This window comes from Necator americanus, chromosome X, assembly GCF_031761385.1.
Source record: "Necator americanus strain Aroian chromosome X, whole genome shotgun sequence".
Classification (NCBI taxonomy): Eukaryota; Metazoa; Nematoda; class Chromadorea; order Rhabditida; family Ancylostomatidae; genus Necator; species Necator americanus.
This window is the reverse complement of record NC_087376.1, coordinates 11232615-11260445: the sequence shown is the minus strand read 5'-3', so window position 1 is coordinate 11260445 and position 27831 is coordinate 11232615. Positions and strand designations below refer to the sequence as shown.

The window sequence follows — 27831 nt, the reverse complement described above, 5'->3', positions numbered from 1 at the left end:
CGTAGCAAACAACTCCGAGCTGGTTCCACCAGATCCACATTGCCATGAATATTCGGTTTGGCCGTTGAAGTTGATGCATGATCGGCTGACCTCGCGATATTCTGCGCTCTGGGTTGTCGGTTGAGATCCGCTTTTGTTCCCCGTCATTATTCGATGCAAAAAAAACCCTTCCGAAGTTGCCTTCGGAGCAATTTCGTAAAAAAAAAAACGGCGTTCGACAATTCTTGGCTAGAGTTCATGCGGAATCCAATCTTCTTCTTTTTGCACCTTACCCATGGCCTTGAGAGGGTTTGAAATCGCTTGCTGAGTCAATCCCAAGGTTTCAACAAGCCCATCTTAACTTTGGCATGAATCTTGGTCTAATAGCGCCTCCACCTCAACGTCTTCAAATTTTACTGGGCTCTCTTCGCGTTGTTTGTCGCTGGTGTGAAAATCACCACTTTAAAACCCCAAGTCGCTACTCATATGTTTTTATTCATGGACCATGCTCCCTATATTCTTCATACAGCAATTGTTGTGCGACAGCTGCACATACTTCAAATTAAAACAAAGAAGCAGCGCTTCCTGCAAGCTGTTTTCGTGGCACAACGGTTGACATAATTATAGTACAAAGAATGTTGATTGTTTATACTTCAGCAAAATGATATACACTGATTTTTAGAGAGGAATGATGACTCCTTATTTTGAATAAAGTTACAAGATGGTCCGATGATCTAATGCTAAATACGCCATCCCTTTGTAAATTCCTCAAAACTTATTTGTATTCCTAATAGAAATGACGCGAATTGAAAGAAAGCTATGCAATCTTTCGCCAAAACTTATGAAAGAAAGAAGAAGACGTCAGAAAAGCACAATTCTAATTTTGCAGAGAATGTCACTACTATTAATTGTCATTGATCAGTGATGGCGAGTGAAGGGAACACCACGGAAAGTCCTTCTATAGCGGTTTATCGCTTCATTTCTCTCCATTCTAAGCATATGATCAATATGACCGGTTAGGATTGTGAATGGCGAACGGATCCCTCTTTGTCTCCGAGATGCGCCTTTAGGTAGAATGCGTGCCTACAAGGAATTCTTCGCACCGCATCAGTTCCCAACTTTACTTGACAAGTTCTGCAAAAAGAAATGTTAGAAAGCGAACGTAATGAAGTATAGTATAGTACCGATCAACAGAAGTTTTTTTTTTTTAACCACCTCTTGTAATCGCGTAGATGAATGGGGGGCGGGGTCTCAGCAAGAGGTAGCGCAATAGCAGCGACGAGCGTCAATACAATATCGCAGCAATTATTAGCAATCGCTCATTAACGTTCTAAGTATGCGGCGGCACATCGCACAGGAACCTCTTGGACGCCCAGGACGAAACTACTTCGCAAAATGAGAACGAATATGTACACTGCTTGAGAAATGGTGTTTGCTAATCTGTTCCTGACTGTTTGAGCGGAGCGTTCGTGGAAATCTTCCTCAAGCTGTGGTGCGTAGGTCACTTTAATGGGTATGTTCGCAGACGTGGTTGGTAGTGGTGCTAAGATAAATGCACTTGACGAAGGTGAAGAGTGAGTTGCGCGTCATCACTTAGTAACAATACTTATGAATTACGTCCAGATCTTTAGTTACTGATGGAGATTATAATCTCAAATAATTAATCGAATGTTATTCACACGAAAAGAAAGTTACAGTGTGTGTTGGCTTCAATGCACTTTCGATAACATCCGTTTCTCGCTTCATGGATTGATTTCAATTTACGATCCCAGATAACTTTTCAAACTCAAAGACACCACTCATCCCGTTTTTACATGTCTCAGATACAATCATTTGAGTCTTCTGAACCTCTCATCAACGTTGCGTGTAGAAAATCTCATTGCTACACCAAATACAAACAAAAAAAACCAACTTATATTGAAGACAATTACGGAATAGAGTGGATAGAATATTTGTATCAAATCGTTCTAAATGCAGGCAGAAAGTCTACCTTGCTCTCGATCTTAAAACGTTGAAGAATTGTTCTACCAAAGTTATAATATAAGTAAAAGAGGAGCATATTCGTCACACCTTGTTTTATGACTTCAATAGAAGCAACAAAGCAACGGAAAGAGAGAGGAATATTAATGTTGTATGCGGGATTAAATTGTGTTGGGACAATAAAGATTAACCAGTGTCAATGGTTCCAGAAAAATCCAAGCCGAAAACCACAACCTAGGAGAAAAACACTTCGCCACTGCCCCGATGATTACCTCGAGGAACACACCAACGCGAAGAGGGCATATCATGAAGAACCATATCAGAACCCACAACGTCTGTCCCATTGCATGTTTAGGAGTCTAGATCGTCGATAGCTGCATTGTGCAGCAGCCAATTTCACCGCAAACCCTGTCTCCGGTGCTGCTGTCGTATGTACCCCCAGTCCCGAAACTTGTTTTCATAAAACCGCTAGAGGAGTTGGTAACTTCGAACGGTGATTTATGATGATCTCATAAATCATCTGTTAACATGGGAAACAACAGCGGCGAAATGTGCGTAGGCTCTGAAGCATAATGCTCAATTAAAGGCATCACCTCACGAATCTGAGGTGGTAAGGATTTCAGGTGGAGTATTCGTATACGGGAAGGGAGACTACGGAGAGGGGGGTGATTCCGTCCATTTCTTCAAAATTGCCGTAAAAAACGTCCCGGAAGATCAGGCGTTTTGGCGCACTATTTTGTACAGGGAGTTCGACTGGAGCGCGCCAGCCTTGTGCGGTGCCGCATCTTCCGGGCCGTTTTTTATAGTAATTAGGAAGAAATGAACGGAATCACCCCCCTCTTCATAGTCTCCCATCCCGTACACGAATACTCCACATGAAATCTGCACCACCTCAGATTCGTTGGGTGATGCCTTTAAATGAAATTTTGAAAACTTTATTTAGTGTTATTAAACTCCTTATTTTGGCGTTTTATAATAAACTTTGAAGAATATCTAACACTTTTACATCTCAAATACTTTTTAAAATACTGTCACTAATTTTTATACGTTGAGTATCGCACAACTGATTTCTTATGGCATCGATTTTCCAAATGTTAGAATTACTCTGCAGATAAACGCAATCTCTGCAAGCGTAGCCTATGGGTAGGATGCTGTCGGTTTGTCGATCTACGGTTTTTTATACGAATTATACGCTCATTTATTTCTTGAGGAGTTTCCTTTCTATGAGGATATATTGACATAAAGTGATGGTTCACCAAATAGTTTCAGTAAAGATGGGAAAAGCTTTCAATTTCGTAAAAGCGGGCGAAAGAACGCCTCGGTGAGCGTAACATGTTTCTATTACTTTAAATATTTTAATTAAAACATTGGGAGTACATCTAAGACTTCAAACCTATGAAATCATAGTTGTGAGAGATACTGAATTGTTCGTAATAGTATGTATTTACATTACGAATACGTAACTATTATGTTAGTTTTCAAGCAATATATTCACGCCAGAAATCATGTATCCTTGAGACGCAGTTATCTCGGACTTAGCCTTGATAATGAGTAGCTGCAGGTAATTTTTCCAAAAACTATTTCAACGTCAGGTTTTAAAAGCCCTAATTATATAGAATTCGAATCAATAGAGCTCGCAAATCGAATCTACTACTGATGTCTAGATTTTATCATAGCTTAAAATCTAGACATCAGTAGTAAATTCGATTTGTTTCGTTTTCTATGAAAGAATCAGACATGTGCGGTTTTTGGGCCAAAAAGTTTGCAAGCTGTAATTCGCTTGTAGGCCAAATTAACCTTTGATGACTATATTTGGAAAATGACATCAACTGGAAGTACGGAAGTGGTGAAATCCAAGTTTTTACAGCTAATTTTACGTCCCTTTACTTAATGCGGATTCTTTATGAGTGTCTATTGAATAAAATAATCGCCTCAAATCCACTTTTAAAAAATGATAAGAAATGTTGCAAATGTTAGTGTTAGTGTGCTAATGTAGGAAAGCAAGTATATGTAGTAAATGTGGTAATAGTAAGAACTAACTTTTAGACCAACGTACCCAAAACTCGTCCCATACGCATAACATTCACAATTTGCAGAAACTCTGGCACACCGAGTTAAAGGCAGCATACCACGAGTCTGAGGTAGTGCGGATTTAAGATGGAGTATCCGTATACAGGGTCGTAGATTATGGAGACGGAGGTAGTTCCGCTCATCTCTCCCTGCATCACTGCAAACAGCCGCCTCTAGAATGCTATTTTGTACGACGCCATCTATTGGAACGCTCCACCTCTTGCGTCGCCTCCGCCCTGCGATTCGTCGAAAATCAATTCCGACTGCCTCGATAGGCAGTAAGGGACGCAACGCGTGCAAGGGTGGCGCGTTCCTTAATCTATGATCCCGTTATACTGCATGTGTGCAAGACAGCTGATGTGAAAAGCGTCGCCAGAAAAGGAGATTAGAGAAGGAGGGTGGAGGAGGCCGCCAGAATACTTAAAGGCATCACCCCACGAATCTGAGGTGGTACAGATTTCGGATACGGATTCCAGGTGGAGTATCCTTATAAGGGATAGTAGATAATGGAGAGGAGGGTGATTACGTCCATTTCTTCCTAATTGCCGTAAAAAACGGCCCAGAAGATGCGGCGCCGCACAAGGCTGGCGCGCTCAAGTCGAACTCCCTGTAGAAAATAGTGCGCCAGAACGCCTAAAGCCGTATCTTCCGGGTCGTTTTTTACGGCAATTAGGAAGAAATGGACGGAATCACCCGTCTCTCACTAATCTACTATCCCTTATAAGAATACTCCACCTGAAATCCGTACCACCTCAGATTCGTGGAGTGATGCCTTTAATACCAACGGGAGCCATCTTCGTCAGCATTTTGCAGTGGTCGCGTTAAGTTTTAGTGTAGACAGCGATGTGAGAAAGCAATGCGCGCCTAGAAAGTTTCCAATAATCAGATCTCACAAGGCCAATGATTAATAAAAGAACTCTCGAAAGTTTGAAAATGTTTTCGAATTCCAACATAAAACTCTGTCATATACTATGTTTCTAATCGTATCATCTGGAATTTGGGGCTTAACTCCGTCACATTTATGTACATAAAGGATCGTAAGGTTATCAATAAAGAATGCTGGATTTCTCAGAACTGAACCGACCGAATGAAATATTGGACGAAAATCATAAGAATCGATTAAATCAGTATCAATTGTGCTAGTATTCGTATGATAGTCTTTTTCAGCTCACGAAAACCCCTTAGAGCCTTGCATCCTTATCAATCCGAACAAAATTGGGTGAGAAGGCATTAAAAAAAAGTAAAATCGGAGACTGGTGTAGGAAATTCTAGTGTATTGGTTAAAGAACACGAATGCATCTACAGATTTCTCAGGGTTCCCCCTAGAAGTTGGAAATTGAGAGGACTCAGAGGCTGATAGTGTCAGTGGTTGCGGGAGGTGATTTAGGGGGAAGTTATAATAATGACACTGAGAAAATTGGAATACTGCATACTACTGCTTTATGCAGTAGTATGCAGTATTCCAATTTTCAAAAGTTGTACAACACAAAAAACAGCTTTTTTTCTCTGTTCAGTGACCGTAATTATGTTTCTAATCCAAGCAACTTCAACTCTTCTCGAGTCTATGTTTGAAATTGAAAAGAAAAATTACGATGCTGTATAAGTCTCGAAGGAAAAACGGTAGCGCTACATGATAATTTACAGCTAAACTGCTCTTTATAAGCTATGGGAAAGAAACCTAGTATTTCGTGCTTTCTTATATAAGACATGATTATATTTAAAGATTACGTTCTGGCGAGGAACATTCCTCAGTCAGATATCCGAAAATCTAGAGCTGTTTGGAACGTCGCGTTCGACTCTGACCACCGTCCAGTTCTTCTCAGCTTCAAGATACTGTTCCACAAGTGAAACCGAGGAGTTCCTCTTCAACCGAAAATCGACATGGCAGGTCTGAAAGACGATGAATGCAGAAGAAAATTCCGCCAACGTGTGTCTATTCATGTTGGAGTACGGAGCAGAAAGAAGCTTAGCGATGCGGATTCCTTCACAAAGTGCATCCAGGACGCTGCTCCCGGTTCTATTGCCGCGAAAGAAGTTTGCCTTTGCGGAAACAAAATCCACTTACAATTCTGTATGTGTTGCGCGCAGCACTGGTGACTTCAACCGGGAAAAGCGTCTTAGAAGGAAGTTGCGTCGTCAACAGCAACAAAACTGCGATAACGAGTGGACATCAAGAGAGATGGAGTTTGAGAAGGCGTTGGAGGACAGGAACCCGCGGAAAACCTGCGCTCTACTAAAACAGTATAGCGATATGGATAAACGAAAGGATACCTGATTCGTGGAGACACGCTATCATAATTCTCCTCCACAAAAAGTTATCCGTCACGGACCAAGGAATTATCGAGAGATCTCTTTGCTGCGTGTTATGTACAAGGTACTGGAGCGCATTATCCTGGACCGACTCATTAAACATCGCGAAGAAACAACGCGCGACGAGCAAGCTGGCTTTCGTCCTGGTCGATCTACGATTGACCAGGTGTTCATCGTCTGGAGAGTGATCGAAATCTGGCAGCGGTATTCGAAGCCAATGCAACTAGCGTTTCTGGACTTTGAAGCCGCGTTCGACTCTCCTCACCGAGGCGGTCTTCTCAACGCGCTTCGCGCCGATGGAGAACCAGGAAAGTTCGTTCGCTCGCTTGATGATATGAATCAACGAAAAGCTGCTGCAGTTCGAACACCAGCCGGATGTACAACACCATTTGAAGTGGTAAGTGGAGTAAGACAAGGGGCAGTGGCAGGACCTTTCCTGTTCAATTTCGCAATCGACGTCATTATGCGGAGAACAGTCGACCAGTGTCCTCCGACATTGTCTTAGCACCATCAGGGTGCCCCTTGACTGACCTCGAGTACGCCGACGATGTTGTTATATTCGCGGAAAACAGTACGAAACTTTAACATGTTGTCAACCTTGTATCGAAGCTGACTGCAGCCTATGGACTACGCCTACGCCCTGATAAATGCAAGCAGATGTGTATCTCTTCGAGACCTCGAACGGGAATCAGGGTGGACGGACAACCAATAAAACTCGTCGATGAGTTCTGTTACCTAGGCTGTACGCTGAAGAACAATGGCAGCTACGAGAGAGATGTTCAGCAAAGATGCGCTAAGGCCACTTCTGCATTTAACTCCTTAACGAAATGCCTGTGGTCGACCCTCATCACCAACGAAGTCAAGCTGCGAGTCTACCTATCCGCAATTCGCCCCATCATGATGTATGGATCGGAGATTTGGGCAGCACCATCAACGGTTATGGAGAGGCTTGACGAAAGCTGCTTAGACGGCTACGTGGCTACTTTTGGCCTAGGGTATGCCACAATGAAGATCTTTACGCAGAAATTGATGTGGTTTACCGGCGGATGACACGTTAACATCTTGCACCGCCTTCGAAAGCGGCTAAAGTAAATCGTCTTCGCTTCTTTGGTCATATATTAAGGAGACCGGCAGATCGCCTTGTCCAACGAGTTCTGAAGAGTTCGTCGGGTTCGAGCTGGAAGAAGCCACCTGGCCGAAAACGGAAGTTCTGGACTGAGGCGGTAAAAGAGGACCTGAGGACACTCGGCGTGGATAGGCAGATCAGGCGAGACGCAAGGTTTCGCAGAACATGGAATAGCGACGAATGGATTGATTGGCAGAAGATCGAGAAGGTTTGGCAGAGCTGTGTTCAAGGACGGCACACCTCGGCGAAGATGCGGGTAATCGCGTCAGGCGATGACATCAGCCCGCCGATTAAGTCAAGTAAGTCATATTTAAAGATAATAATATATAAGCTATTTTGGGCTCGCTAAAACAACATTTAAGGAAAATTCACATATCTGCTTGCAAAAGATTTCAAACTCTGACCCATCCGATTTTTTCTTGGTAGCATCAAAATAAAAACATACCTTGTCTCCTTCAGAGTGCTTCTCTCTAACGTGATTTTTTGCAACTCCCCCTACGTTTTGCGCCTAACTACGCATTAAATTCGTATCTTTGATCTTCCATTTATCACTGATGCCACATGCAACTGTATACTTGTTGAATTTCCATTCACTATCCACTACGTTACAAATCACAATAACTCTGCCTGTCTTATCTGTATCCTACAGAGTTGAGGTGGTGCTAAGAACACTTACGGAAGATTGTACCTTTCGATTTTTCGCCCGTAATTTCATAAGTTGCAAATTTGGTTTTTTCTTAAGATTGAAAAATGAGCAAGCTACGGTAGAATATTTTCATTCATGACTAACTCACGTATTTTCTTACGCAATAATCAATATCGAAGATATGAAATGAGTTTCTGAAGATTTTGTCTGTAGAATTGTCATCGAACAATAATAGGAAATACAATAAAGCAGAAGTAGGCATAGGAATTGGCACTAATACTGCTTTAAAAATGCGTGGAAATGTTAGACGCACCTAAGTCAATTGCTAGATATCCATCTTGCCGGTTGGAAATGGATCGATTTCTGAATAAATCTCATTTTGTTTCTAGTGATTGCTTATGATAATATTTGAAAACGCCCGAATATTCTCAAATTGTAACTGGACCACAACCAAGAAGAGGAAATATTTTTTTTAACCTCTATGCCACGAGCAAGTAAGAATGAGTATATTTCGAAGCAGCATACTTATTCTCCTTACACCCAACACATATACTTAGTTTACTAAATGATCAATTTTTTCCAAAGACGTGTTACACACTAGAAATCATAAGGCCCGATGGTGCAGAATGTCGTAAGACTTATCCTAGTAAAAATATCAACATTTAAATAAGATTGGCGGTTAATTTTTTCGCAGATTCTACCTGCACTGCGGTTTCGGAATTTACGTAGATACAAGCAGAAGAGGTCTTTGGAAATACCCTCATGTATATTCTCGTTTCAGATTTTCTACTTATCGAAAGTGAAATAAGCGTTCTATCATACAAACTCAAAGGAATTAAGGGCAAGATTTCGGACCATTTTTAGTACACACAACATTGCTTCAAAAGTTTCCATGAGGTGGTACGAGGGCGAATGCATAACAAGAGATACTCGTTCGATGTCTCGCCACCTATCTCGAGAGGTCCCAAACATCAATAACTACGCGACGCGATTCTTAACAGCGCAGTTGATGACAGAAAAGAGTATTTTTTCCGCGTCTTGATAACGCCCGTAAATTTTGTCGCTGCTTGTAATAAGCACTGAACAAATGCTCACAATGAACCGGTCACGTTAAAACTTCACAAAAACAAGGTGTAAGTAGATAAGGAATCCGGAATGTGATCTAGTATTGTGGTATAAGCCGTCTCCTCAGTGGTTTTTCTGTATTCAGTTGTTTAAACATCTGGCAACAAATGTATTGGAGAAGCACTTCTGCATGATTTTCAAACAAGTCATCAAAAGTTCTATGCCAGTGGTTATTTACTCAGTGATTAAAGTGTTCACCGTATATTGATTTATTACTTCAACTTCTTACAAGACTCGAAGACAACCTAATGTAGGAGTACCCAAAGCTGCATAATGCAACCCGAAGGACGTAATCACTGGTCAACTTTATGGGTGAGCTTGAAATCAAATGAAGGTCCAAATGCGATTCTTTTGAAGATGCTATAACGTATAGAACTCCTTTCTTAGAATTAACAAGTTCTATCGAGATCATCCGGCTTCGCTGGCGCACCTACGAGAGAAAGGAAGCATTCGTTGCTCTCGCATACCATTCTACAGTAATGTCACAATCGACATGAATTTACAGATTTGCCAGGGTGACACAATCTCGCCCAAAAGATTCGTACGCCGCGTTCATCTGGAATAAACATGAAAAAGGCCCTAACGCTGCCGTGCCTGAGGAGAAAAGTGGGTTGGGGAGCGTATAAGAGCATAGAGCATGTAGTGATGAAGACAATTAACACATGGTTCCGTGCTCACCTTTTCAACAGCACAGTATTTCCTGCTTTGACCTATGCTTCAGAAACCTGGGCGCTGCATTGAACGCTGGCGCTAGGAGCACCCGCTTCGTGCAAGTAAGGGACTGGATTTTAAGTTCTATCAGACGTCAACGAGCGGGCACAAGGCTGGCGCGCTCCAATCGAACTCGTTGTAGAAAATAACGCCCGAAGCAGCATCTTCTTGGCGGCTTTTTCTATGGTAATTAGGAAGAAGTGGACGGAATCGCCCTCCTCACCATAATCTACGATCCCGTATAGGCATAACCCACCTGGAACCCGCACCACCCCAGATTGATGTATTTGAAAGAAAAATCCGATGCTTTTTGTGTCCTAAGCGAAATTAGAAACCACTGTGCGAGACTGGCACGCAAATGCTAAAAAGGAAAAATTATTGGCGGCCGCTCGGCGAGTTCGAAGAATAACGGAAGTCAAGGTGAGATGACCGGTTTCAAAATATCGTTACGGAGTCTGAAGGGCGGCGACTCTCCCCTCCTTTTGGTTCATTTTTCAAAGTCACATCTCCAGAACGGAATCTGACAATCCAATTTCTAACCGCCCGATCGGTTATTACTTCTTTAGCATACAGACTGCATACACTTTTTGAGCCGTAGCCGCAGCACTATCCCCTTGTTTATTCAGATTCCCAAAGCATCACATGGCGTAGCTATATTTTTTGATTTTGGTTTTCAAGGCGAACAAAAAATCAAACATAATGTACGCAATACTAGGCTGCTGTCCAAAGACTGACCGAAGTTCTGTCTGCGTAGCAATAACAAAAATTCCTTGATGAGGTAATTCATTATATTTGTAAACAATAACAATAAGTACAATATGTAACCAGTGTACATACAAACTTCCGTAGCAGAATGTCACGATTCGAATATACCTATTTGTATGTTTACAATAAAAAATACCCACTTGGCGTGATATTCTTATGATTTAAAAAAGTTTCTTTTTCCTGCCTCCATTTGGTTTTCTTCTCTATTCGTTGTTTCCATCGCTTTGTGCCATGAATTCCACATGGTTGGCTCGAAAAAGGGAGAGCAGTGCATAGATCCTTACAGGTTGCCGTGGAGTCCCAGGGTGATCTAACAGTTGTGAATATAGGCTTGTATTTGCGCCCTCTTGGCTACCCCCGACGAAAATAGGGTGCTGCTAATGCACCGCGAAGTGTGCTTCACCTCAGTGCTTTGAACAGTGTAACCCTTATTTATGAGTGGGTGATGAACGCTTGCTAGAAAAACAACGCTTACAACTAGATGATCAATGAATGAACAATGAATGAATCGATGAACTAGATGATGCCGCATTGATAAGCTTTGCCTTTAAAACGTTGTTGTTCACAAAGAAGACAAATCTGAATTTAACTTTGACAGACTAATGCTTCGAACCACTCGCCACGTATCTGTTCGCATCTAACTTATTCGATGAGGGAAAGGTCTTAGACATTGTCGATCTCTCGCGCGAAAGTCTTTGCGAAGTCCCGTTGAATTGTGCATATTTCCTTCCAACAAACGGTCAACAACTTGTCTGGGCTATTGTTGAGGGAAGACTGAGCCAACAACGGGCGATTACTAAGTGAAGATGTAATATTAAGTGAAGCTTCGTACCATTCGAGTCAAGGTAATGTTCTAGATGTGAACAAGTTATATCCTAACACCCATAACCATCAAGCCAATTTAACTGATAAAGGATGAAGGGTAAAGTATCTGGCGTTAATCAATCCGCTTGGGATGCGCCCCCACCTTCACTTCAATTCAGAATCGTGTGAGGTTTACAAACGTGTAACCGGCCTATACAATGACTTGCGGTGGCTAGCCGATGTGTCAAGTCAGTGTTTTGATTTTGTTTTGATCGTTTCGAGCGTGGAATCATGCCATACTGGAAGAGTTGCGGACCATTCTATTCTTCACGTGGCTAATCAGACTCAAGAGGTGGTCAACGATGATAAGAAGTCCGCTGTTCCTTTGGATGTTTCACAGTTCAAACCCGAAGAACCAAAGGTGCATATCGATGGTCGTGACCTAACAATCGAGGGTAGACAGGAAGAGAAGAGTGAGTGTTAAGGGTACATGGAGAGATCGTCTGTTCGTGGGCACTTCCTGAGGAGGTGGATTTTGATGCGGCCCACACTCAGTTAAGTGAACTAGGACATCTCTCCATTGAAGCGCCAAACACGGGGCAACACACGAGCAGAAGAAATCTCCCGATATTGGCTGCCCCCAAAAAGAAGTAATTAGACCTGTAAATGTAGTAATAAAGAGTTGGTATTTTAACTAATATTTCACATAAATGGGATGATAGCTTTCCTGACTAAAAAAAAAACCTAACGAGTATGTCGTATCCACACCATGCTCGGAAGGTTTTCTTTCAGTCGAAATAGCAATCAACACTCACGTATAGAGCCGCAGCGATAACCAGACATGCGATAGCCGGAGGCGGTGCTCCGACCCCCTTCACTTTTGGACGGTTGGCGAAGGGACCCCACTCACTTGAGCTGCACCCACGGTCACCACGAGAAAAAAGAAAAAAAAAAGGTAGACAGTTTAACATGTTGAGAGATGTAAGAAGGTCGAATATTTCCATTGCAGGCATTCTCTTCAACGTAGGAAGCAAATGGACGACGGAACAGTCGGAAAAGAAGGAATATTCATTCATAATTACCAAATAAAATAAAATAATATTAACTATGAGAATAAAATCTTAGTGACTTACCTGTCTTCTGATCACAGTATCGCAGTAAATTACACTACAATAAGCTACTAAATAAGGAGACATTACCGAGAAGGAACTACCGAGCAACAGAGCGAGAATTTACGGTTAGAGTTTGCAGCAGAATCACACGGCAGTGAAGAGTATCTTGAAATACCCCAGAACGAGACGAATCGAACGGTATACATCACATTCATCGTGCGTTCTTCGCCGAGAAATTGGCGTCCAAAATTAGGCATGAAAAATTGAGTGTCTCCAGTTTGGAGCCCGTTACTTTTTTGAAAAGCAAGGAATCAAAAAAGAGATAATACACTGACGTAGAGGTATCGCAGTAAATCACACTGCAATAAGCTACTAAATAAGGAGACATTACCGAGAAGGAACTAGCAACAGAGCGAGAATGTGCAGTTAGGGCGTGGTTTTTAAAGCGACAGAATTTCGCTGAAATAAACAGCTAATATTTCCGTCCAGAGGAAAAATCGCCTAGCAGTGAAGGGTATCTGGAGATTCCCCAGAACATGGCGGATCTAATGGTGTACAACACTTTCATTGTGATTTCGTCTCCCCCGAGAAATTGGCGCCTAAATTTAGGCATAAAAAATTGAGTGTTTCCAGTTCTGAAGCCAGTACTTTGTAGGAAGACAAGAAACTCAAAAGTAGATAGCATACGGAGATAGACGAGAAATTTCTCTACAAACTGGAACCAAAAATGTCATTTCACATTGACTATTAAGGAGAAAAAATTGGGCCTGAAAATGGAGATTGAAATTACCAAATTTATAAGTTTTTTGCTTCGTTTTCTACGTACTCGAAATGAACAAGTAAGTATTGTATACCGAAAGAATCCGCATTTTATTATCATTTCTAACTGAAAATATATAAAATGTTAAGGAAAGCTTTTGTCTCGATCAAACGGAGGGGGAGGAGGAGCACGCGCAGTTGTAGATTCTCCGGCCCAACAGTCCGAGCCTAATGCTTAAGCATAGGAGGGGGGAGCACGCCAACGATAGCGTGCTCCCCCCCTCCTCTCTTAAAAAAACTACGCATTTCTGCAGGTCAACCGACTTACTTTTGTATAGGTTGAGAAATTCTAGGGCAAATATGTACCCTTCACTCTATTGATAGGTTCTGAAATAAACAAGTTATTTAGAAAAAACCTGTTTTTCCGGTTGCAAAAAAGCAGCGATTTTTTTAGCTTGGGACGCATTTTCTCAACCCAGTCAAGTGCGCTCTGTATAGAGCAGAAAAAGTTAGGTGAGTTATGTACCCTTCACTCTACTGTTAGCTTTTCAAAGAACTGAGTTACTTAAGAAGATAACTGCTTTCAAAGATGGTGATAGATACAGTGAATTTCTGCAACTTAAAAACTCTTTTAGTCCGGTATTTTGGCAAGTACTTGTAGCGAATTCCTTTTTCTTTTACATTATATTGCAATTAATCCACGCAGTTTGGCCTGGATTTTGTAATATCTGAAATAGTAATGTATGTGCAAGAGCTGCTCATGATGGCTCATCACGCCGCACTTCTTTGGGAACTCCACTAGGAACTATATATAATATAATATATGACATGACATATGTAAGTGCTCTTTTTCTTTCTAGTTCGTAATTAAAGTTGCTCATTCGTCCTCACTGCTCCATTGTACCGATGTTGTTTATTCATCTTCATACTTTCTCGTTAAATACGATTCAGCAGAAAATGCGTATTATGCTGTTACTGTTGTTACTCTTCATCGAATAAGTAATTTCTCCGCTGCCAAAAATGAATTTTTTGTTCTGGTAACTCTTGATTAATAAGACTAATCTCCCTTTAATGCTATATGCTGGCTTATGAGCCCTTCTCTTCTTTACAATGTTTAGGACAACTATTCAACTAATTAAAAGGATAAAAGAATAAAGTCACTGGCGTATCAATCCACTTGGGATGCGCCAACGCGTTTTACTGGAATTGGTATTCGAAGAGGTTTTGGAACGCGTGTTGGCCTATACAATGACTTGTGGGGGCCAGCCGATGATCAAGTCAGTGTTTTTATCCTCCCAGGCAAGTCTGTTACAAATTTATCGACCCCGGAGGGATGAAAGGCTTGGTTTGCACTAGGGCGGTTTCGAACTCTCGACCGTGTGGCTACAACAGACCTCTAACCGACTGCGCCACACCCGCCCATTCAACTAATTAAGTTAGTTAAATGGTTTTTAGGTATTCTTTTGTTAATAAGTACTATGAAACGACCTTTCTGAGTTGTCCACCTTTATTTGTACAGACTTTCTTTTTCTTCGAGAGACATCGATATAGAAATGTGACATGGCATGCTCCTCCCCTCTCTTTGAGAAAACTACGCATTTCTGCAGGTCATCCGAGTTACCTTTGTATGGACTGAGAAGTTCTAGAGCAAATATGCACCTTTCACTCTACTAATAGGTTTCCAACTAAGCGAGTTCTTTAGAAAAAACCTGCTTTTCAGCTGCAAAATAACAGCGACTTTTTCGAGCTCGGGGCACATTTTCTCAATCCGGTCAGATAATTTCTGTATAGAACAATGGAAGTTAGGGCAGTTATGTATCCTTCACTCCATTTCTAGGTTTTCAAATAACTAAGTTATTAAGGGCGAAATTCGCTCGTTGAGGTGACAATGCGACTAGTTGTTTGGCGTTGCTTGATTCTCGTTTCTGACTCCTTTCCTTGCAACTTCCTTGTAGGAATTTCCTTCTTTTTTCGCTGTGTGTAGCGTTAGGAACATGTGCTTTGTAATTCTTTCTAATATATCTAGAATAGTAAAGTGTGTGCATTCGAGAAGAAGCAGCTTCAACGCTACCTTTAGTCCCTAGAGGGGAAATGCCTCCGCCTGCGAATGCTCTGCTTCACTGGTTTTGGACAACTCGACTTCTACTCATCCACATAGTGAGTTTTTTGAAATCGTTTCCTGCTCTTCTTTGCTTTACTGACTTTGTTCAGATGCGCTTTCCCGTCTACTTGTGGAGAAGATTCAGAGGGGCCCAGTAAGCAGATGTATAAATATATACATATGTATATCTAAATATGTGTTAATAAATGATGTTTTTTTTTCCTACGGAAACATAGAAAATATGAAAAAAATTAAAATAAGAAACACTTATTTTCGCCATCGCTACCTCCCCTCCCTCCGGTTGACGATGACGATTTCTTTAAAGTTCACTAAATATATGTCTCATTGACCCTCTTCACTTTCGGCTGCCCAATATGGGCAAGACCCCCTTCACCTGGGAGGGGGCCAGCTCCTCCTTATCGCACCTATGGCGATAACTCTTCAACGATCAGGAGGAACCAGGAGATTGCTTTGGAGAGCCGACAGAAAAGTCCATCTCATAGCGTACGTCAGGAACAAAGGGAAAATAGATAGAATAGCTTGAAGAATTAGAGTTCTTCTTTCGGCTGAAGCTCAAGGGAAAAACCCTAGTTACTACTACCCTAGCTGAACTAGCGAACATACATAGATATAGTAAAATATGGTAATTACATCAAGGAACATATTATCAACACGATATTATGCGACAAGCGCTTAGGTAAAAGAGCTATTGAGGTCGCAGCAAATATGGTAGTAGTTTTGACAATCCTAATCAACTTGGGTAAAACCAATGAAACCCATATTCCCGTCTAGTGACCATATTCGTAGTCAGCGCGTACAAAAATCACAAGCAAAATTTTACCGAACCCCAAGACGAAAAGGCCAAAGGTCGATAGCTCGATGAAACCGATATTTTCTAAAAAAGATTGTCACGTTCGTACAGACCGCATGCGACAGTCAGTGTAGGTTCAATATCCTCCGAAAGAATGAGAGAAATACCAAGTAAATAAGTGGGTTGGTATATTAAGGTAAAGAGGTTACGTTACCCATAATCAGTATGTGCGATAATGGCAATAAATAAGTTCTCAGGCCGGAATTCATTTGAGTTGTGTGTAATGCAACGCATGTGTGAATGAATGAAGGAGCGAACGAATTGATGAATGTATGTACATATATACATATGTATGTACACGTAGATTGTAGATGTTTTTCTAGGCATATTAGGATGAGTCATAAATACCTTTTGCACTGGTGCATATACACAATGAATTACCTGTATGTATGTATGTATGTATGTATGTATGTATGTATGTATGTATGTACGTATGTATGTATGTATGTATGTATGTATGTATGTATGTATGTATGTATGTATGTACGTACGTACGTACGTACGTATGTATGTATGTATGTATGTATGTATGTATGTATGTATGTATGTATGTACGTACGTACGTATGTATGTATGTATGTATGTATGTATGTATGTATGTATGTATGTATGTATGTATGTATGTATGTATGTATGTATGTATGTATGTATGTATGTATGTACGTATGTATGTATGTATGTATGTATGTATGTATGTATGTATGTATGTATGTATGTATGTATGTATGTATGTATGTATGTATGTATGTATGTATGTATGTATGTATGTATGTATGTATGTATGTATGTATGTATGTATGTATGTATGTATGTATGTATGTATGTATGTATGTATGTATGTATGTATGTATGTATGTATGTATGTATGTATGTATGTATGTATGTATGTATGTATGTATGTATGTATGTATGTATGTATGTATGTATGTATGTATGTATGTATGTATGTATGTATGTATGTATGTATGTATGTATGTATGTATGTATGTATGTATGTATGTATGTATGTATGTATGTATGTATGTATGTATGTATGTATGTATGTATGTATGTATGTATGTATGTATGTATGTATGTATGTATGTATGTATGTATGTATGTATGTATGTATGTATGTATGTATGTATGTATGTATGTATGTATGTATGTATGTATGTATGTATGTATGTATGTATGTATGTATGTATGTATGTATGTATGTATGTATGTACGTATGTATGTATGTATGTATGTATGTATGTATGTATGTATGTATGTATGTATGTATGTATGTATGTATGTATGTATGTATGTATGTATGTATGTATGTATGTATGTATGTATGTATCGTGTATGTGTGCATGTTTGTTTGCTTGTTTGTTATATACTGGTACAAGTTTTCTACGAACGCTCGTTTTAACACTGATGGTTAAGGTTCGCCTTAACTAACTAGGAAAAATACTTCATTTGAAACGCCGTCCGAAACTCTTCTTTTCCAAATAGTCCTAATATAGAATTATATTAGCATGACCAAAACGTCTCTACCTCGAAAAGCCTGAATCACAAAATCGCCGCAAACTTAAATAAGTTCACCCACAAAGTACTCAACTTTATGAGTTATCTCCGTACGTTTAAAAGCAACTGCAGCAGCAGAAATTCTCCTGCTTTTCCGGTTTGATTGTCTTCTAACTATTACTTTCATCAGAATAAGAAACAGAGAAATCGTTTGTATTTCTGTCAAAGTTTGCATTTAAAGGCTGAACTCAGGAATGAATCTTCAAAATGTTTGGTAATAAAGTTACTGTAATTTTTCTTTCTCAAACAAAATATTTGCATCAGTGTGTTGAAAACTTCTTTTCAACGAGTGAATTAGACGAACTCCATGTTGATCATTGTTCATGCTGAGTGCCTCATCGTAAGCAGCATCCATCATTTCGAAATCTAACAAGGACTTTTATCTTTCGAACACTCTTAGATCGTGAGAACTGCAACATACGGGTGGCAATGCGAGAAGATAAGATTTAAGCCAAACCCAACTTGTTGACTTGCCGAGCCGAACACAGCTGGTTACGGCTTCTGTTAATCATCGTCGCAAAGCAGAGGCGTACATTGAAACCGATAGGATTTGAATGGAATTCTTTTAAGATACCACAGAAAAGAGCAGAACTCGCTAACTAGTTTCAGGTTGTTCTAATCAACTAATGATATGATGTGTTCGGATGACGTCTGTGACAGCTCTTGAGACCGCTATTGATCAGACGACATTCTAGAGAAAATATTTTAGCCAAGGATTTTACATTTGCTAATTATGTGAAGGATTATCGTTCGATTTCGTAATTATCTAATTATCAAAGTATCAATATATCAAGTATGTAGTCTATGAGAAGTATCGTTGCAAGACCATAATGCAGAGACGACCCAGTAGGTTCTGCCGACCTCTTTCAAAGATAAGTAAAACAATGCGAAAGTTGCTGCTTTCATGCAGAAAAGTACCCCGAACAAAGCTGATAGCATTGAATATTATTCACAATCACAGTATTTTAGGATACAGCTTAACAGCACATCGTCAGTCTAAGAAGAAAGTAAGCGAAAACCCGAAAAACCGACCAAGCTAATATTTTGGCCGAAGATAGCCCAAGAAAATACGTCAAAAACCTAATCAATCGATAAAATTTATATTTTGGCTAAAGCGTTCATCATGTTCGCAATCGGCGTGTACTGAAACACCAGTTGATGAGCCTAGAATGCATAAAGGATAAAAAGGATAGAGTTTCTGGTGTTAATCAATCCGCTTGGAATGCGCCCTCACGTTCACTTCAAATCAGAATCGTTTGAGGTTTACGAAATTGTAACTGGCCTATACAATGATTTGCGGTGCTACCCGATGTGTCAAGTCAGTGTTTTTATCCTTCCAGACAAGTCTGGTACCAATTTATCGACCCCGGAGGGATGAAGGGCTTGGTGAGCACTAGGGCGGATTCGAACCTCCGATCGATCGTTCAGGAAGTGGAATCTCTCACCGCTACACCACACCCGTCCCTAGAATGCATAAGGATCAATAAATCAAGAAAAATCGATTTGTTGGTCAAAGTAATTACCATATTCGTAGTCAGAGTATGGAAACCAAAGCTAAAACCCCAGTGGGAAGTATCTAATACACACAGAGTGAAAGCGGGCGAAAACCAATAAATTATCGTTATCGATCGGGAGAAGGACACATCCATGCGAACAATACGAGTACGATTTGCTCTAGGTGTCCGTGTGCACAGGATTTGATCCAAATCGCTGTAACGTCAACTGCTTCCTCGAGATTGCTTCTCATACACAAATGTGAGAGAAAAAGCGCGTTATCATATGGCAGACGAAGATACGCGGTGGCGCAGAAAAGTTTTGCGATTTTTCAGTTACTGTACTATTTGCATCGTTTTTATCTTCTCTTGTTGCTCTCTCGTCACGTTTTATACTTTCACAACAAACTTTTTCGTTTTGCCTATGGTTAAAAAGCGAAATTTTTTTATTCGCAAGAACTAATTATCAAAGCTATCTGTTCTTGTGCAAGAAGTAATTTTTTCGTTAATGTTTATAAAAGTACCGTTACCAACGTTTTCAGAGTAGGAAGAAGATTCCTGGAAGTTCCTACTTTAAACATTGTACAAATGACTATAAAGAATTTTATTGAAATACAGCAAGTAACCTGGATAGTGTTATAATGGATGCAACATCCTCGCGATTATCTATCATTATTCTATCTATTTAAATTGTGTTGGTTCCAATATGAAATTCCGATAGCAGTACGTTTCTTCTAAGTGCAGTTAAGGGATAATCAAATCCCACATTGGCACGGCAAGAACACAACTCTAAGAATACGGTGTCACTTCTGCGAAAAACATCCCCCAATTTCAATATGACCCAGTCCTTTCATTTTTTTAAAACCTCAGATCTAGCTAGTCAAACTTCAGGTCCCAGATATACACTCTCGTCATTCAATGTGCCAGCCACAGTGTCTTTATAGCCGAATGTCACCATAGCCTTGCATTAAACCAAAGAGCACAAAAATACGTGGGAACAACTTCACCTTTTCAAATTTTCCCGGCGGTTGAAGTCTCCAAATTTTCCTTTACAATTCCGAACTTTCTGTAATGTTCACCAATACTGTTGTATTCAAAAACTCAGTGAAGGACATAGCAAATCTCTCCAGTAATTTGCTACAAAGACGTACATTCCTTTAAATGTTTGCGTTTGAACAAAAAGGCGCACTTATTATAAATGCGCACATCAGTTGTTCAAATGAGAATATAAAAAAACAGTTGAAAGGTTTTGATGCCAAACTGTGGACGGGATCATCGCATAGGTTTGACCCGTGTAAGAAATCACATTGTTAGGTTTACAACGACTGCGAATCTGCCTAAAATCGATACCTCTTTGTCGAGCCGAGATTGTGCCATTTGTTCACAATCCTCAGTGCTTAGCTACATCGGAGAAAGGAAATGCTAGAGTGAATACGTAACCTCGCAAACTACGATTGTGTATATTGGAACTTATGGAAATAATTTCGGAATGCTGCCAAACTCACTGAGCTCCGGTAGGATCGAGTTGCCTCAGTTTTGTTAACACCTTAATCTCCAAATAAGCAGCGTCACGATATTTGTGAACGTTTCGAACAATTTTCACTGCTCTCATCTTGTCTCTCTGAAAAAAAAAAGCCAATGGAATCGTGAGCATAGATCCTAAAGCCCTGGGTACCTGCTTATCGTAAGTTTTGACCACTCTCCCAAATGTGCCCTCACCCAATTCTTCGCGAAGCTCCCCTAAAGAATATAAACTCTGCTATATTTTTCTATTATAACTCTAATATTTCTGCTCAAGTGCGAAGTGAGAACAACGAAAAACCACACTCAGAAAAAAAAAACATACATCGACCAAGTAAAATATCATTCCGCTTGAAAATGAGGTGACCGTCTTCATCGTCAGGTAGAACACCGGCCGCCTGCCTGTCCAGATGAGCCTTCATACGAGCTCGCTGAAATGCCCGTGTTAAGTTATTGTTCTCCGTCAAACTGAATAAACTAGTGAGTCAATAAACCTGGTCGCCAATGCTTTGCAGCGTTGATTTCCGGCCTGATGCAATTATTTTATCCACTTTGGCGGAAACAGTCGGTGGTAGTTGAAGCTGAGCAAGCAAACTAGCTGTTGCAGTTGTGGAGATTTTCACTGTTTGCTGAGGAATTTTCCTTTCAGCTTCCTTCTTTTCCCCAGTCTTTAGAATTTCGTCAGTCGAAATGGACTGCGTCGAAAATGCTGCCGCTACAGCGTTAACTGTTTTCTTAGCTTTTTGTTCGTCTGCTTGCCTTGATTTCTCCCCGATTTCCATCGGACACTGTGAAGTAATAGGAAAGACAGCATTTTCTTTGACCTGTTCCTTTCTTCTCCGCAATGATAATTTCTTCTCAATAATACGCTGATCTTCAACAACAACATTACTAGTCGTAGGAATATTTAATGGAGAGCCTACTGCACAAATGGTAGTTCCACTTTTCGAGGCATACGCCTTTCTCACTGCTTTCGGTACTGACGGCGCTACAACATCACTTTTCGGATCAACAACTGAGAAATCAATGTCACTAACTTTAGTACCTCTCGATGCACTGGAAATAGATGCCCACGAATGTTCTCCACATTCTGGAGCAGTCTCTGGAAAACTGGCAGGAGATGGGGCTGCCGATTTCTGGTGAGCAGGGACCAAGTTTTTCAACTGTTCCACTGCACCGAATAGCGACTGTTTCATGACGTCTTCGACATACGCAGTAGACGCAGTAGATTCATTATTTGTCTCCCGTGCATTTTCCGTAGGAAGACGTAATGCGCGATACTTCTGCTCATTTACATAAGAATTTACTAAGGCTTTGGGGGATTTTTCGCATTTTGAGAAATTCTTCTGCAAATGCATATCCCGCATACTCTTTCTTCCTGTAGCAAAAGCAACTCGAGCAGCAGAGCGACGCACTTCATTCTTCTTGAATTCATGCCTTTGCAATGGATATTTTTTGCTAGACGATTGAGATAAGACTGCCATTGTAGGTGGAACAGCTAAGGAGCGTAGAAGGACGCTCTCTTCAGTTGCTACTTGTGAAACGCGGTGAGATATGGATGGAGATGTCGCTTGATTGTTAGGAGAAAATCCACGCCAAAGTTCTTTCCAGTGATTAAAGCTACGATATAAATGAGGATCCGATACACATTTGCGTAAACTCGCTAGCAGCTGCGTGTTACGACGACGTGACACATAGTTCTTGTATTTCCGTTTCCGAGGAATAATGACGATAGGCATACGGGGCAACGTAAGCGGAGGTTCGTTCGACAACTTCCTTGGCATAATGCGAAAATGAAGGTGTTTTATCTTTCAAAATGTACAACAAGCGAGAGCGCAAGTGGCGGATAACCAGAAACAATAGATGGCAAACGAAGTGGACCACAAATGATAGACAGATAAATGCGCCTTTACAAGTATACTGACAAGAAATATATACACATATATGTATATATATATATATATATATATATATATATATATATGTAATATAAGTAGGAATATTGCAATGCAATACAATTATATTGTCGAGTATGCTAGGACGGTAGCTTTTCAGTGAACCAAGCCGTTGAGTAGAAAGCTATGATTCTCGCAAGAAACAGCCGCGTGCATCCGCCCACCGAGTCAAGCTTTACAACCTTCGCCATGGTGTTTTTTCTTTTGAAATCAGGGATCCTGGCAGTAGACGATGGCACCAAAGGAGGTTATGTAGATGTGAAGAAAAGCTGAGATAATCTCTATTTTATTATCTCATTTGGGGTATAGCAATTCAACTACCTCCCAGAATTCTTTGATTAATTTCACCGATTTTCTGAGCTGCCCAAACATAGAAATCGTTGTTATAAAGTATAATCGTAGAGAAAACACGGATAAAGCATAGTGAAGAAGCTCAAACTGCAACCTTTTCAGCGCGTTCTGCACGTCCTTGATCATCTTTCCGAGATCTCGGCTTACTCGAGCCACGGCCACATGTTCGAACGCTCTTCTTTCTGACCTTACGACGATAGGTCATTGGGACATATGATCCAGTGTACCGCATTATAAGAGATCAGCCTGAAAAAAGAACGTAACCGCATGAACAATCACTAAACATCTAAATACTTAAAAAGATAGTCAATGCCAGTGGAACAAAACATCGTAGCATGCAAACACATATCCAGTCAAGATGATAAGGGTACGAACCACTTCCCATGTGTTTCACGTCCTCAGTTTAGAGTGGAGAGTTGTTCCACCCTTTCTCCAAAATCACGATTCTGCAAGAATTGTCACTAACGAGACTCTATTCTAGGTCCCAATATTGAGTACGAAAACCACGCGCGACGATTTCTCGACTTTTGTTACTCTTACAGACGTAAGCATGAGAAAAGTTTGTAAGTACTAGAAATGAGATTTAAGTGGGAAGTTAAGTTTGTCGCTTCCAGTTTCTCTTCCTTATTATTATTTATTCTTGATTTGTGGGCAAAGTGTTTACTTAAACAAAACAGTGGTGCAGAATAAAGCAATTTGTCTTCCTTTCTCTTATTCTAAAATAAACAGACTATATAGCAGAATAAACGAGATTTGAGTTAGGATTTGACTATGACGGCATCAAAGCAAAGCTTCCGAAGTTTTTCCTTTTCTGAAGAAGGCAACTCTGTATAGGTCGTACTATGAAAGTATGACATATTTATCGTGCATATAGTAGTGTACTCAATATGTATACTCCGCATGAGTGGTGCGTAAATGGTATGAACACTGAGCTAGACTGTATTATTTTATCTACAAACCACGCATACCTTCCTCTGAAACGACATATTTTTCTGCTATTTGACACAGACAGAAACCTGATGTGTAGCTCTAATAGCAATTTATTTGGTCCCTCTCAGGTAAATTCCTTTAAGTTATAGTGGGTCAAAACGATATGAAGCACGTACAGTTCCGCAAATAATTGCGTTGAAAGTGGCGCGGTGGAGGGCAGCGGTTGAAATCGAGGTGGGACCATCGCAAACTGCAGCAATGAACGGTAATAGCAATGGTCCTCACTCGATCCCAACGCACCGCTTCAAACGCAACCGCTTACGCAACTGCACCATGCTTCATGTCGTTTTGACTATACCATAGCGTGAACAGAAAAGTGACATTCATTGATTCCAACTCATAAAAATTTCTTCTTGAAACCCATCCTCAAGGATTATTATATGGTAAAAACAGACTGTCAAAAATGTGTCTCTGTCAAAAAGAACTTGAAACGAACAAACGAACATCGTGAACGAAACAACCCAACCGATTCGACAACTACCTACTTCCTAAACATGAAACACTCGCACATCTGTCGTCAGTAAAATACGTGCTGTATCTCAACTGAGATTCGGATGTTAACGTGGAGAGAAACATATCTCGGTATTTTGATGGAAATACAGCTCTTTCCAAGTCCATTTGGCTCGAATGAAGCTCCAGGGTGCAAAAAAACGAGCATTTGCGTAAGTCATGTGGTAGTCCACGACGATAAGTCAGGCGTAGTGGGAACCACTCGAGTCGTTTCCTTGCAAAGTTAGGACAATTGTTCGAATTATATTTATTTATAAGAGAATTATAAGAGTACAAAGATAGGATATGTGTATTTCCGGCATATTTTCTTGGAAAACCAATCGCAAAGAACTGCGCACTTTCATAGGTTAATCGCGCCCGGTTTTCCTACCAAGGGAAATGTGTTAGGCATTAGTACTTATAACTGTATCTGTATTTGGCTGAACTTATCACAAAGTAATGGAATTCTTCACGAATCAAGAATAGAAAAATTGACGTTTTAGGTGAAAACGAAGAAATAATCCCAAATATTTTTTCTTTCAGTCGCTTTTGTTGGAAAAAGAAAAAGTAGACCACGGGATGGTCTTTTAGTGTTGGACTAATCTCGGAGGGGGTTCCAAGCATGAAAAGCAACGGAAAAAAAACCAGGCAAGTCTTTTCACCGTCTGCAAAGAAGCTACGGCAGCGAGTAGATTACCATGCTTTCAGGCAGACAATAACGAAACAACACAAAAGAATGCAGACAAAGCTGTTTTCACACTGTTCTTTTGTGCACAAGAAAACCCTAAAACTTAATGTCTTCTTCTTCATTTCTTTTCTACTGCAGGTTCAAGTTTTCCAAATTTTGTTCTAGAATTATACATCAGGTGCTTCAGTTTTTTTTTTGTCGTAGTTACTACAGTTTAGCCTTCTTCACCATTATCTACCAGCTATCGCGTCCTTTTGTCCGCCACCGTAATTGTCCACCGGAATCTTGCACGTGAGTTTCGCTGCTATGGCGGTGTCGCGGTACCTACTCTGAATCCGACTAATTAGTACTAATAGCTAACACAACCTTACTGTTTCTATCAAATATTGACTCCAAACACCAAAATGCAGAATTAACTGAGACTATCGCAGGATTTCCTACATTCCAGAACTTTCACTTTTGAATTGGCAATGATTTTTATAGTCGGTACAACTATAACACGTCAATAATATCGAAGTAAAACTATAATATATGTAACAATATCACGTTGACTGTGCCACGTGCGCTTGCGTAGAGTAAATTCACTCGCGCTCGCTTCTATGACTTGGTTATCTTGATTAACATGACTCCTCCTGTTTTTCGAAATTGGCGAGAGGGTGCCAGTAGTTCCTCCATTTGTCCCGATCGCGTGCCAGAGTCGTCCAGTGGTTCCTCCTTTTGCGTGGTACACGAATAGCATCACAATTTTCTTTGAGGGATATCGTGAGGAAATCTGACCTTCGGGCAGGCGGTCTTCTCGTGGTGCAGTTAATATCGCGTGGAACCTAGTCGCAGTCAAGGCTCTGGTCCGACGGTTATCGTTAAAACGCATCACGTGTCCGGACCACCTTATTTGACTTTTATTGGCAAACGCGGCGGCGTCTTTAATCTTCCATCACTGACGTAAGAGAGAACTTCGAATCTCTCACTTGCGTGAAGCGAGATACTCCTAGCACCACTCTCTCAATTACGTATTAGATGACTCTCACCGCGTTTTCTTCCTGCTTGCGAAACGCCCACGTTTCTGAAGCGTAGGTCAAAGGAGGAAGAACGGTGGTGTTGAACAGGTGAGCACGGAGCCGGATGTTCTTGGTCCTCTTCACTACATCTCAATGTTCTTGAATGCTCCCCGAGCCGCTCGTTTCCTTTTGCCCAGCTCGGAGGTCAGGTCGTTCTTCATGTTCAATTCCCGACCCAAATAAACGTAGCTGGTGAATTCGGATATGTTCGTCTGTTGAGCGTGAATGAGGCCAGAATCCGAGATACATCCGTTACGCATGAACATCGTCTTTTGCAGATTCAGCTGAAGACCGATGCATCCACATGTTTCGTCGAATTCGGTCAGCATTCGTTCCGCTTGGCTGATGCTAGGTGTTATCAGCACGATGTTATCAGCGAAGCTCATATGGTGTAGCTGCCAACCATCAGCCTTCATTCCCATGTCGTCCCATTCCGGCTTTCGCATTGCGTTCTCGAGGTGGCTGTGAATATTTTAGCTGAGATTGTATCACCGTGACGGACCCCCTCTTCACGTCAACGATGATACTTTTGTAGGATGGCGAAATTGTGGTCGCGAAGTTACTGTACAACTCTCGAAGTACCTTCACGTATTGAGTAAGGAGACCTTGGTTGTCCAGGGTTTCCATGACCGCTTCAGTCTCAACTGAGTAAAAGGTCTTCTTTAAGTCGACAAAGGTGAGACATAGCGGCATCTTCTACTCTCGCGATACCTTGGTGAGTTTCGAAAAGATGTAAATGTGGTCAATTCGAAAAATCCCTTTCGAAACCCTGTTTACTCGCATCGTTGTCCTGCACCTAACACTTTTTCAATCCTGTTAAGGATCTTTTTTGTGAAGAGCTTGCAGATAACGGATAGTAAGCAGATTGGGCGATAATTGCCGATGTCATGTGGATCTCCTTTCTTATAGAACAACACTGGTCTTCCACTGTTTAGGGACCTTGCATTCCAACAAGTAACGCGTGAAGAGTGCTGAAAGGTTTCTCAGGTGTTCTTGTCTTATTCTGTCGGTAACGGGTGCTGTACGATTTCTTACCAACATGATAGCATGTCGAACTTCGAATGAGAGAACATCTGGAATGACATGTCTGTCTTCCCTCAGATAGTGAGGAGGCAAGTGGATATGGCTGTCGAAGAGATCAGAATGGAAGTCGTAGATGATTTTCTCCATTCTCCTTCTCGATACTGCAGTAATTCAAAGTGGATTCTGGAGAAGCAAACCTCTTTGTATTACGATTGGCAAAGTTCCTATGGGCATAGCGAATGCTCTTACTCGCCTCTGTTGCTTCAGCTAGCACTTTTGCTCTTCTCTCTGGTCTTTTATCGCGTATCTGCAAAGCTTTGCGAGCTCGGACGAGAGTTCTTGGTTGCCTT

General features: G+C 40.9%; 5 protein-coding genes across 6 annotated transcripts; 3 read left to right on the top strand and 2 right to left on the bottom strand.

Moving 5' to 3' along the window:
• Window positions 1–5929: 5929 nt before the first annotated feature.
• RB195_022345 (uncharacterized protein) lies at window positions 5930–6304 on the top strand (the record flags this gene model as incomplete). Its single annotated transcript, XM_064209436.1, has 1 exon — window positions 5930–6304. The coding sequence occupies one exon, from the start codon at window positions 5930–5932 to the stop codon at window positions 6302–6304; it is 375 nt and encodes a 124-aa protein (XP_064065317.1).
• A 90-nt stretch (window positions 6305–6394) lies between these two features.
• Window positions 6395–6844, top strand: RB195_022344 (uncharacterized protein; the record flags this gene model as incomplete). The annotated part of the gene is made up of 1 exon (XM_064209435.1): window positions 6395–6844. One exon carries the CDS (start codon window positions 6395–6397, stop codon window positions 6842–6844), a length of 450 nt encoding a protein of 149 aa, XP_064065316.1.
• Window positions 6845–6996: 152 nt separating this feature from the next.
• RB195_022343 (uncharacterized protein) lies at window positions 6997–12000 on the top strand (the record flags this gene model as incomplete). The annotated part of the gene is made up of 3 exons (XM_064209434.1): window positions 6997–7334; window positions 7463–7764; window positions 11696–12000. 3 exons carry the CDS (start codon window positions 6997–6999, stop codon window positions 11998–12000), a joined length of 945 nt encoding a protein of 314 aa, XP_064065315.1.
• An 8344-nt stretch (window positions 12001–20344) lies between these two features.
• Window positions 20345–23465, bottom strand: RB195_022342 (uncharacterized protein; the record flags this gene model as incomplete). 2 transcript variants are annotated; one of them, XM_013446326.2, is made up of 6 exons in its annotated part: window positions 20345–20453; window positions 20912–21027; window positions 21082–21146; window positions 21253–21358; window positions 21422–22735; window positions 23328–23465. In XM_013446326.2, the coding sequence occupies 6 exons, from the start codon at window positions 23463–23465 to the stop codon at window positions 20345–20347; spliced, it is 1848 nt and encodes a 615-aa protein (XP_013301780.2). The 2 variants fall into 2 exon arrangements, with proteins under 2 accessions (XP_013301780.2, XP_064065314.1); XM_064209433.1 differs by lacking the exons at window positions 20345–20453; window positions 21422–22735 and having other exon boundaries at window positions 20908–21027.
• Window positions 23466–26541: 3076 nt separating this feature from the next.
• RB195_022341 (uncharacterized protein) lies at window positions 26542–26904 on the bottom strand (the record flags this gene model as incomplete). Its single annotated transcript, XM_064209432.1, has 1 exon — window positions 26542–26904. One exon carries the CDS (start codon window positions 26902–26904, stop codon window positions 26542–26544), a length of 363 nt encoding a protein of 120 aa, XP_064065313.1.
• Window positions 26905–27831: the final 927 nt, after the last annotated feature.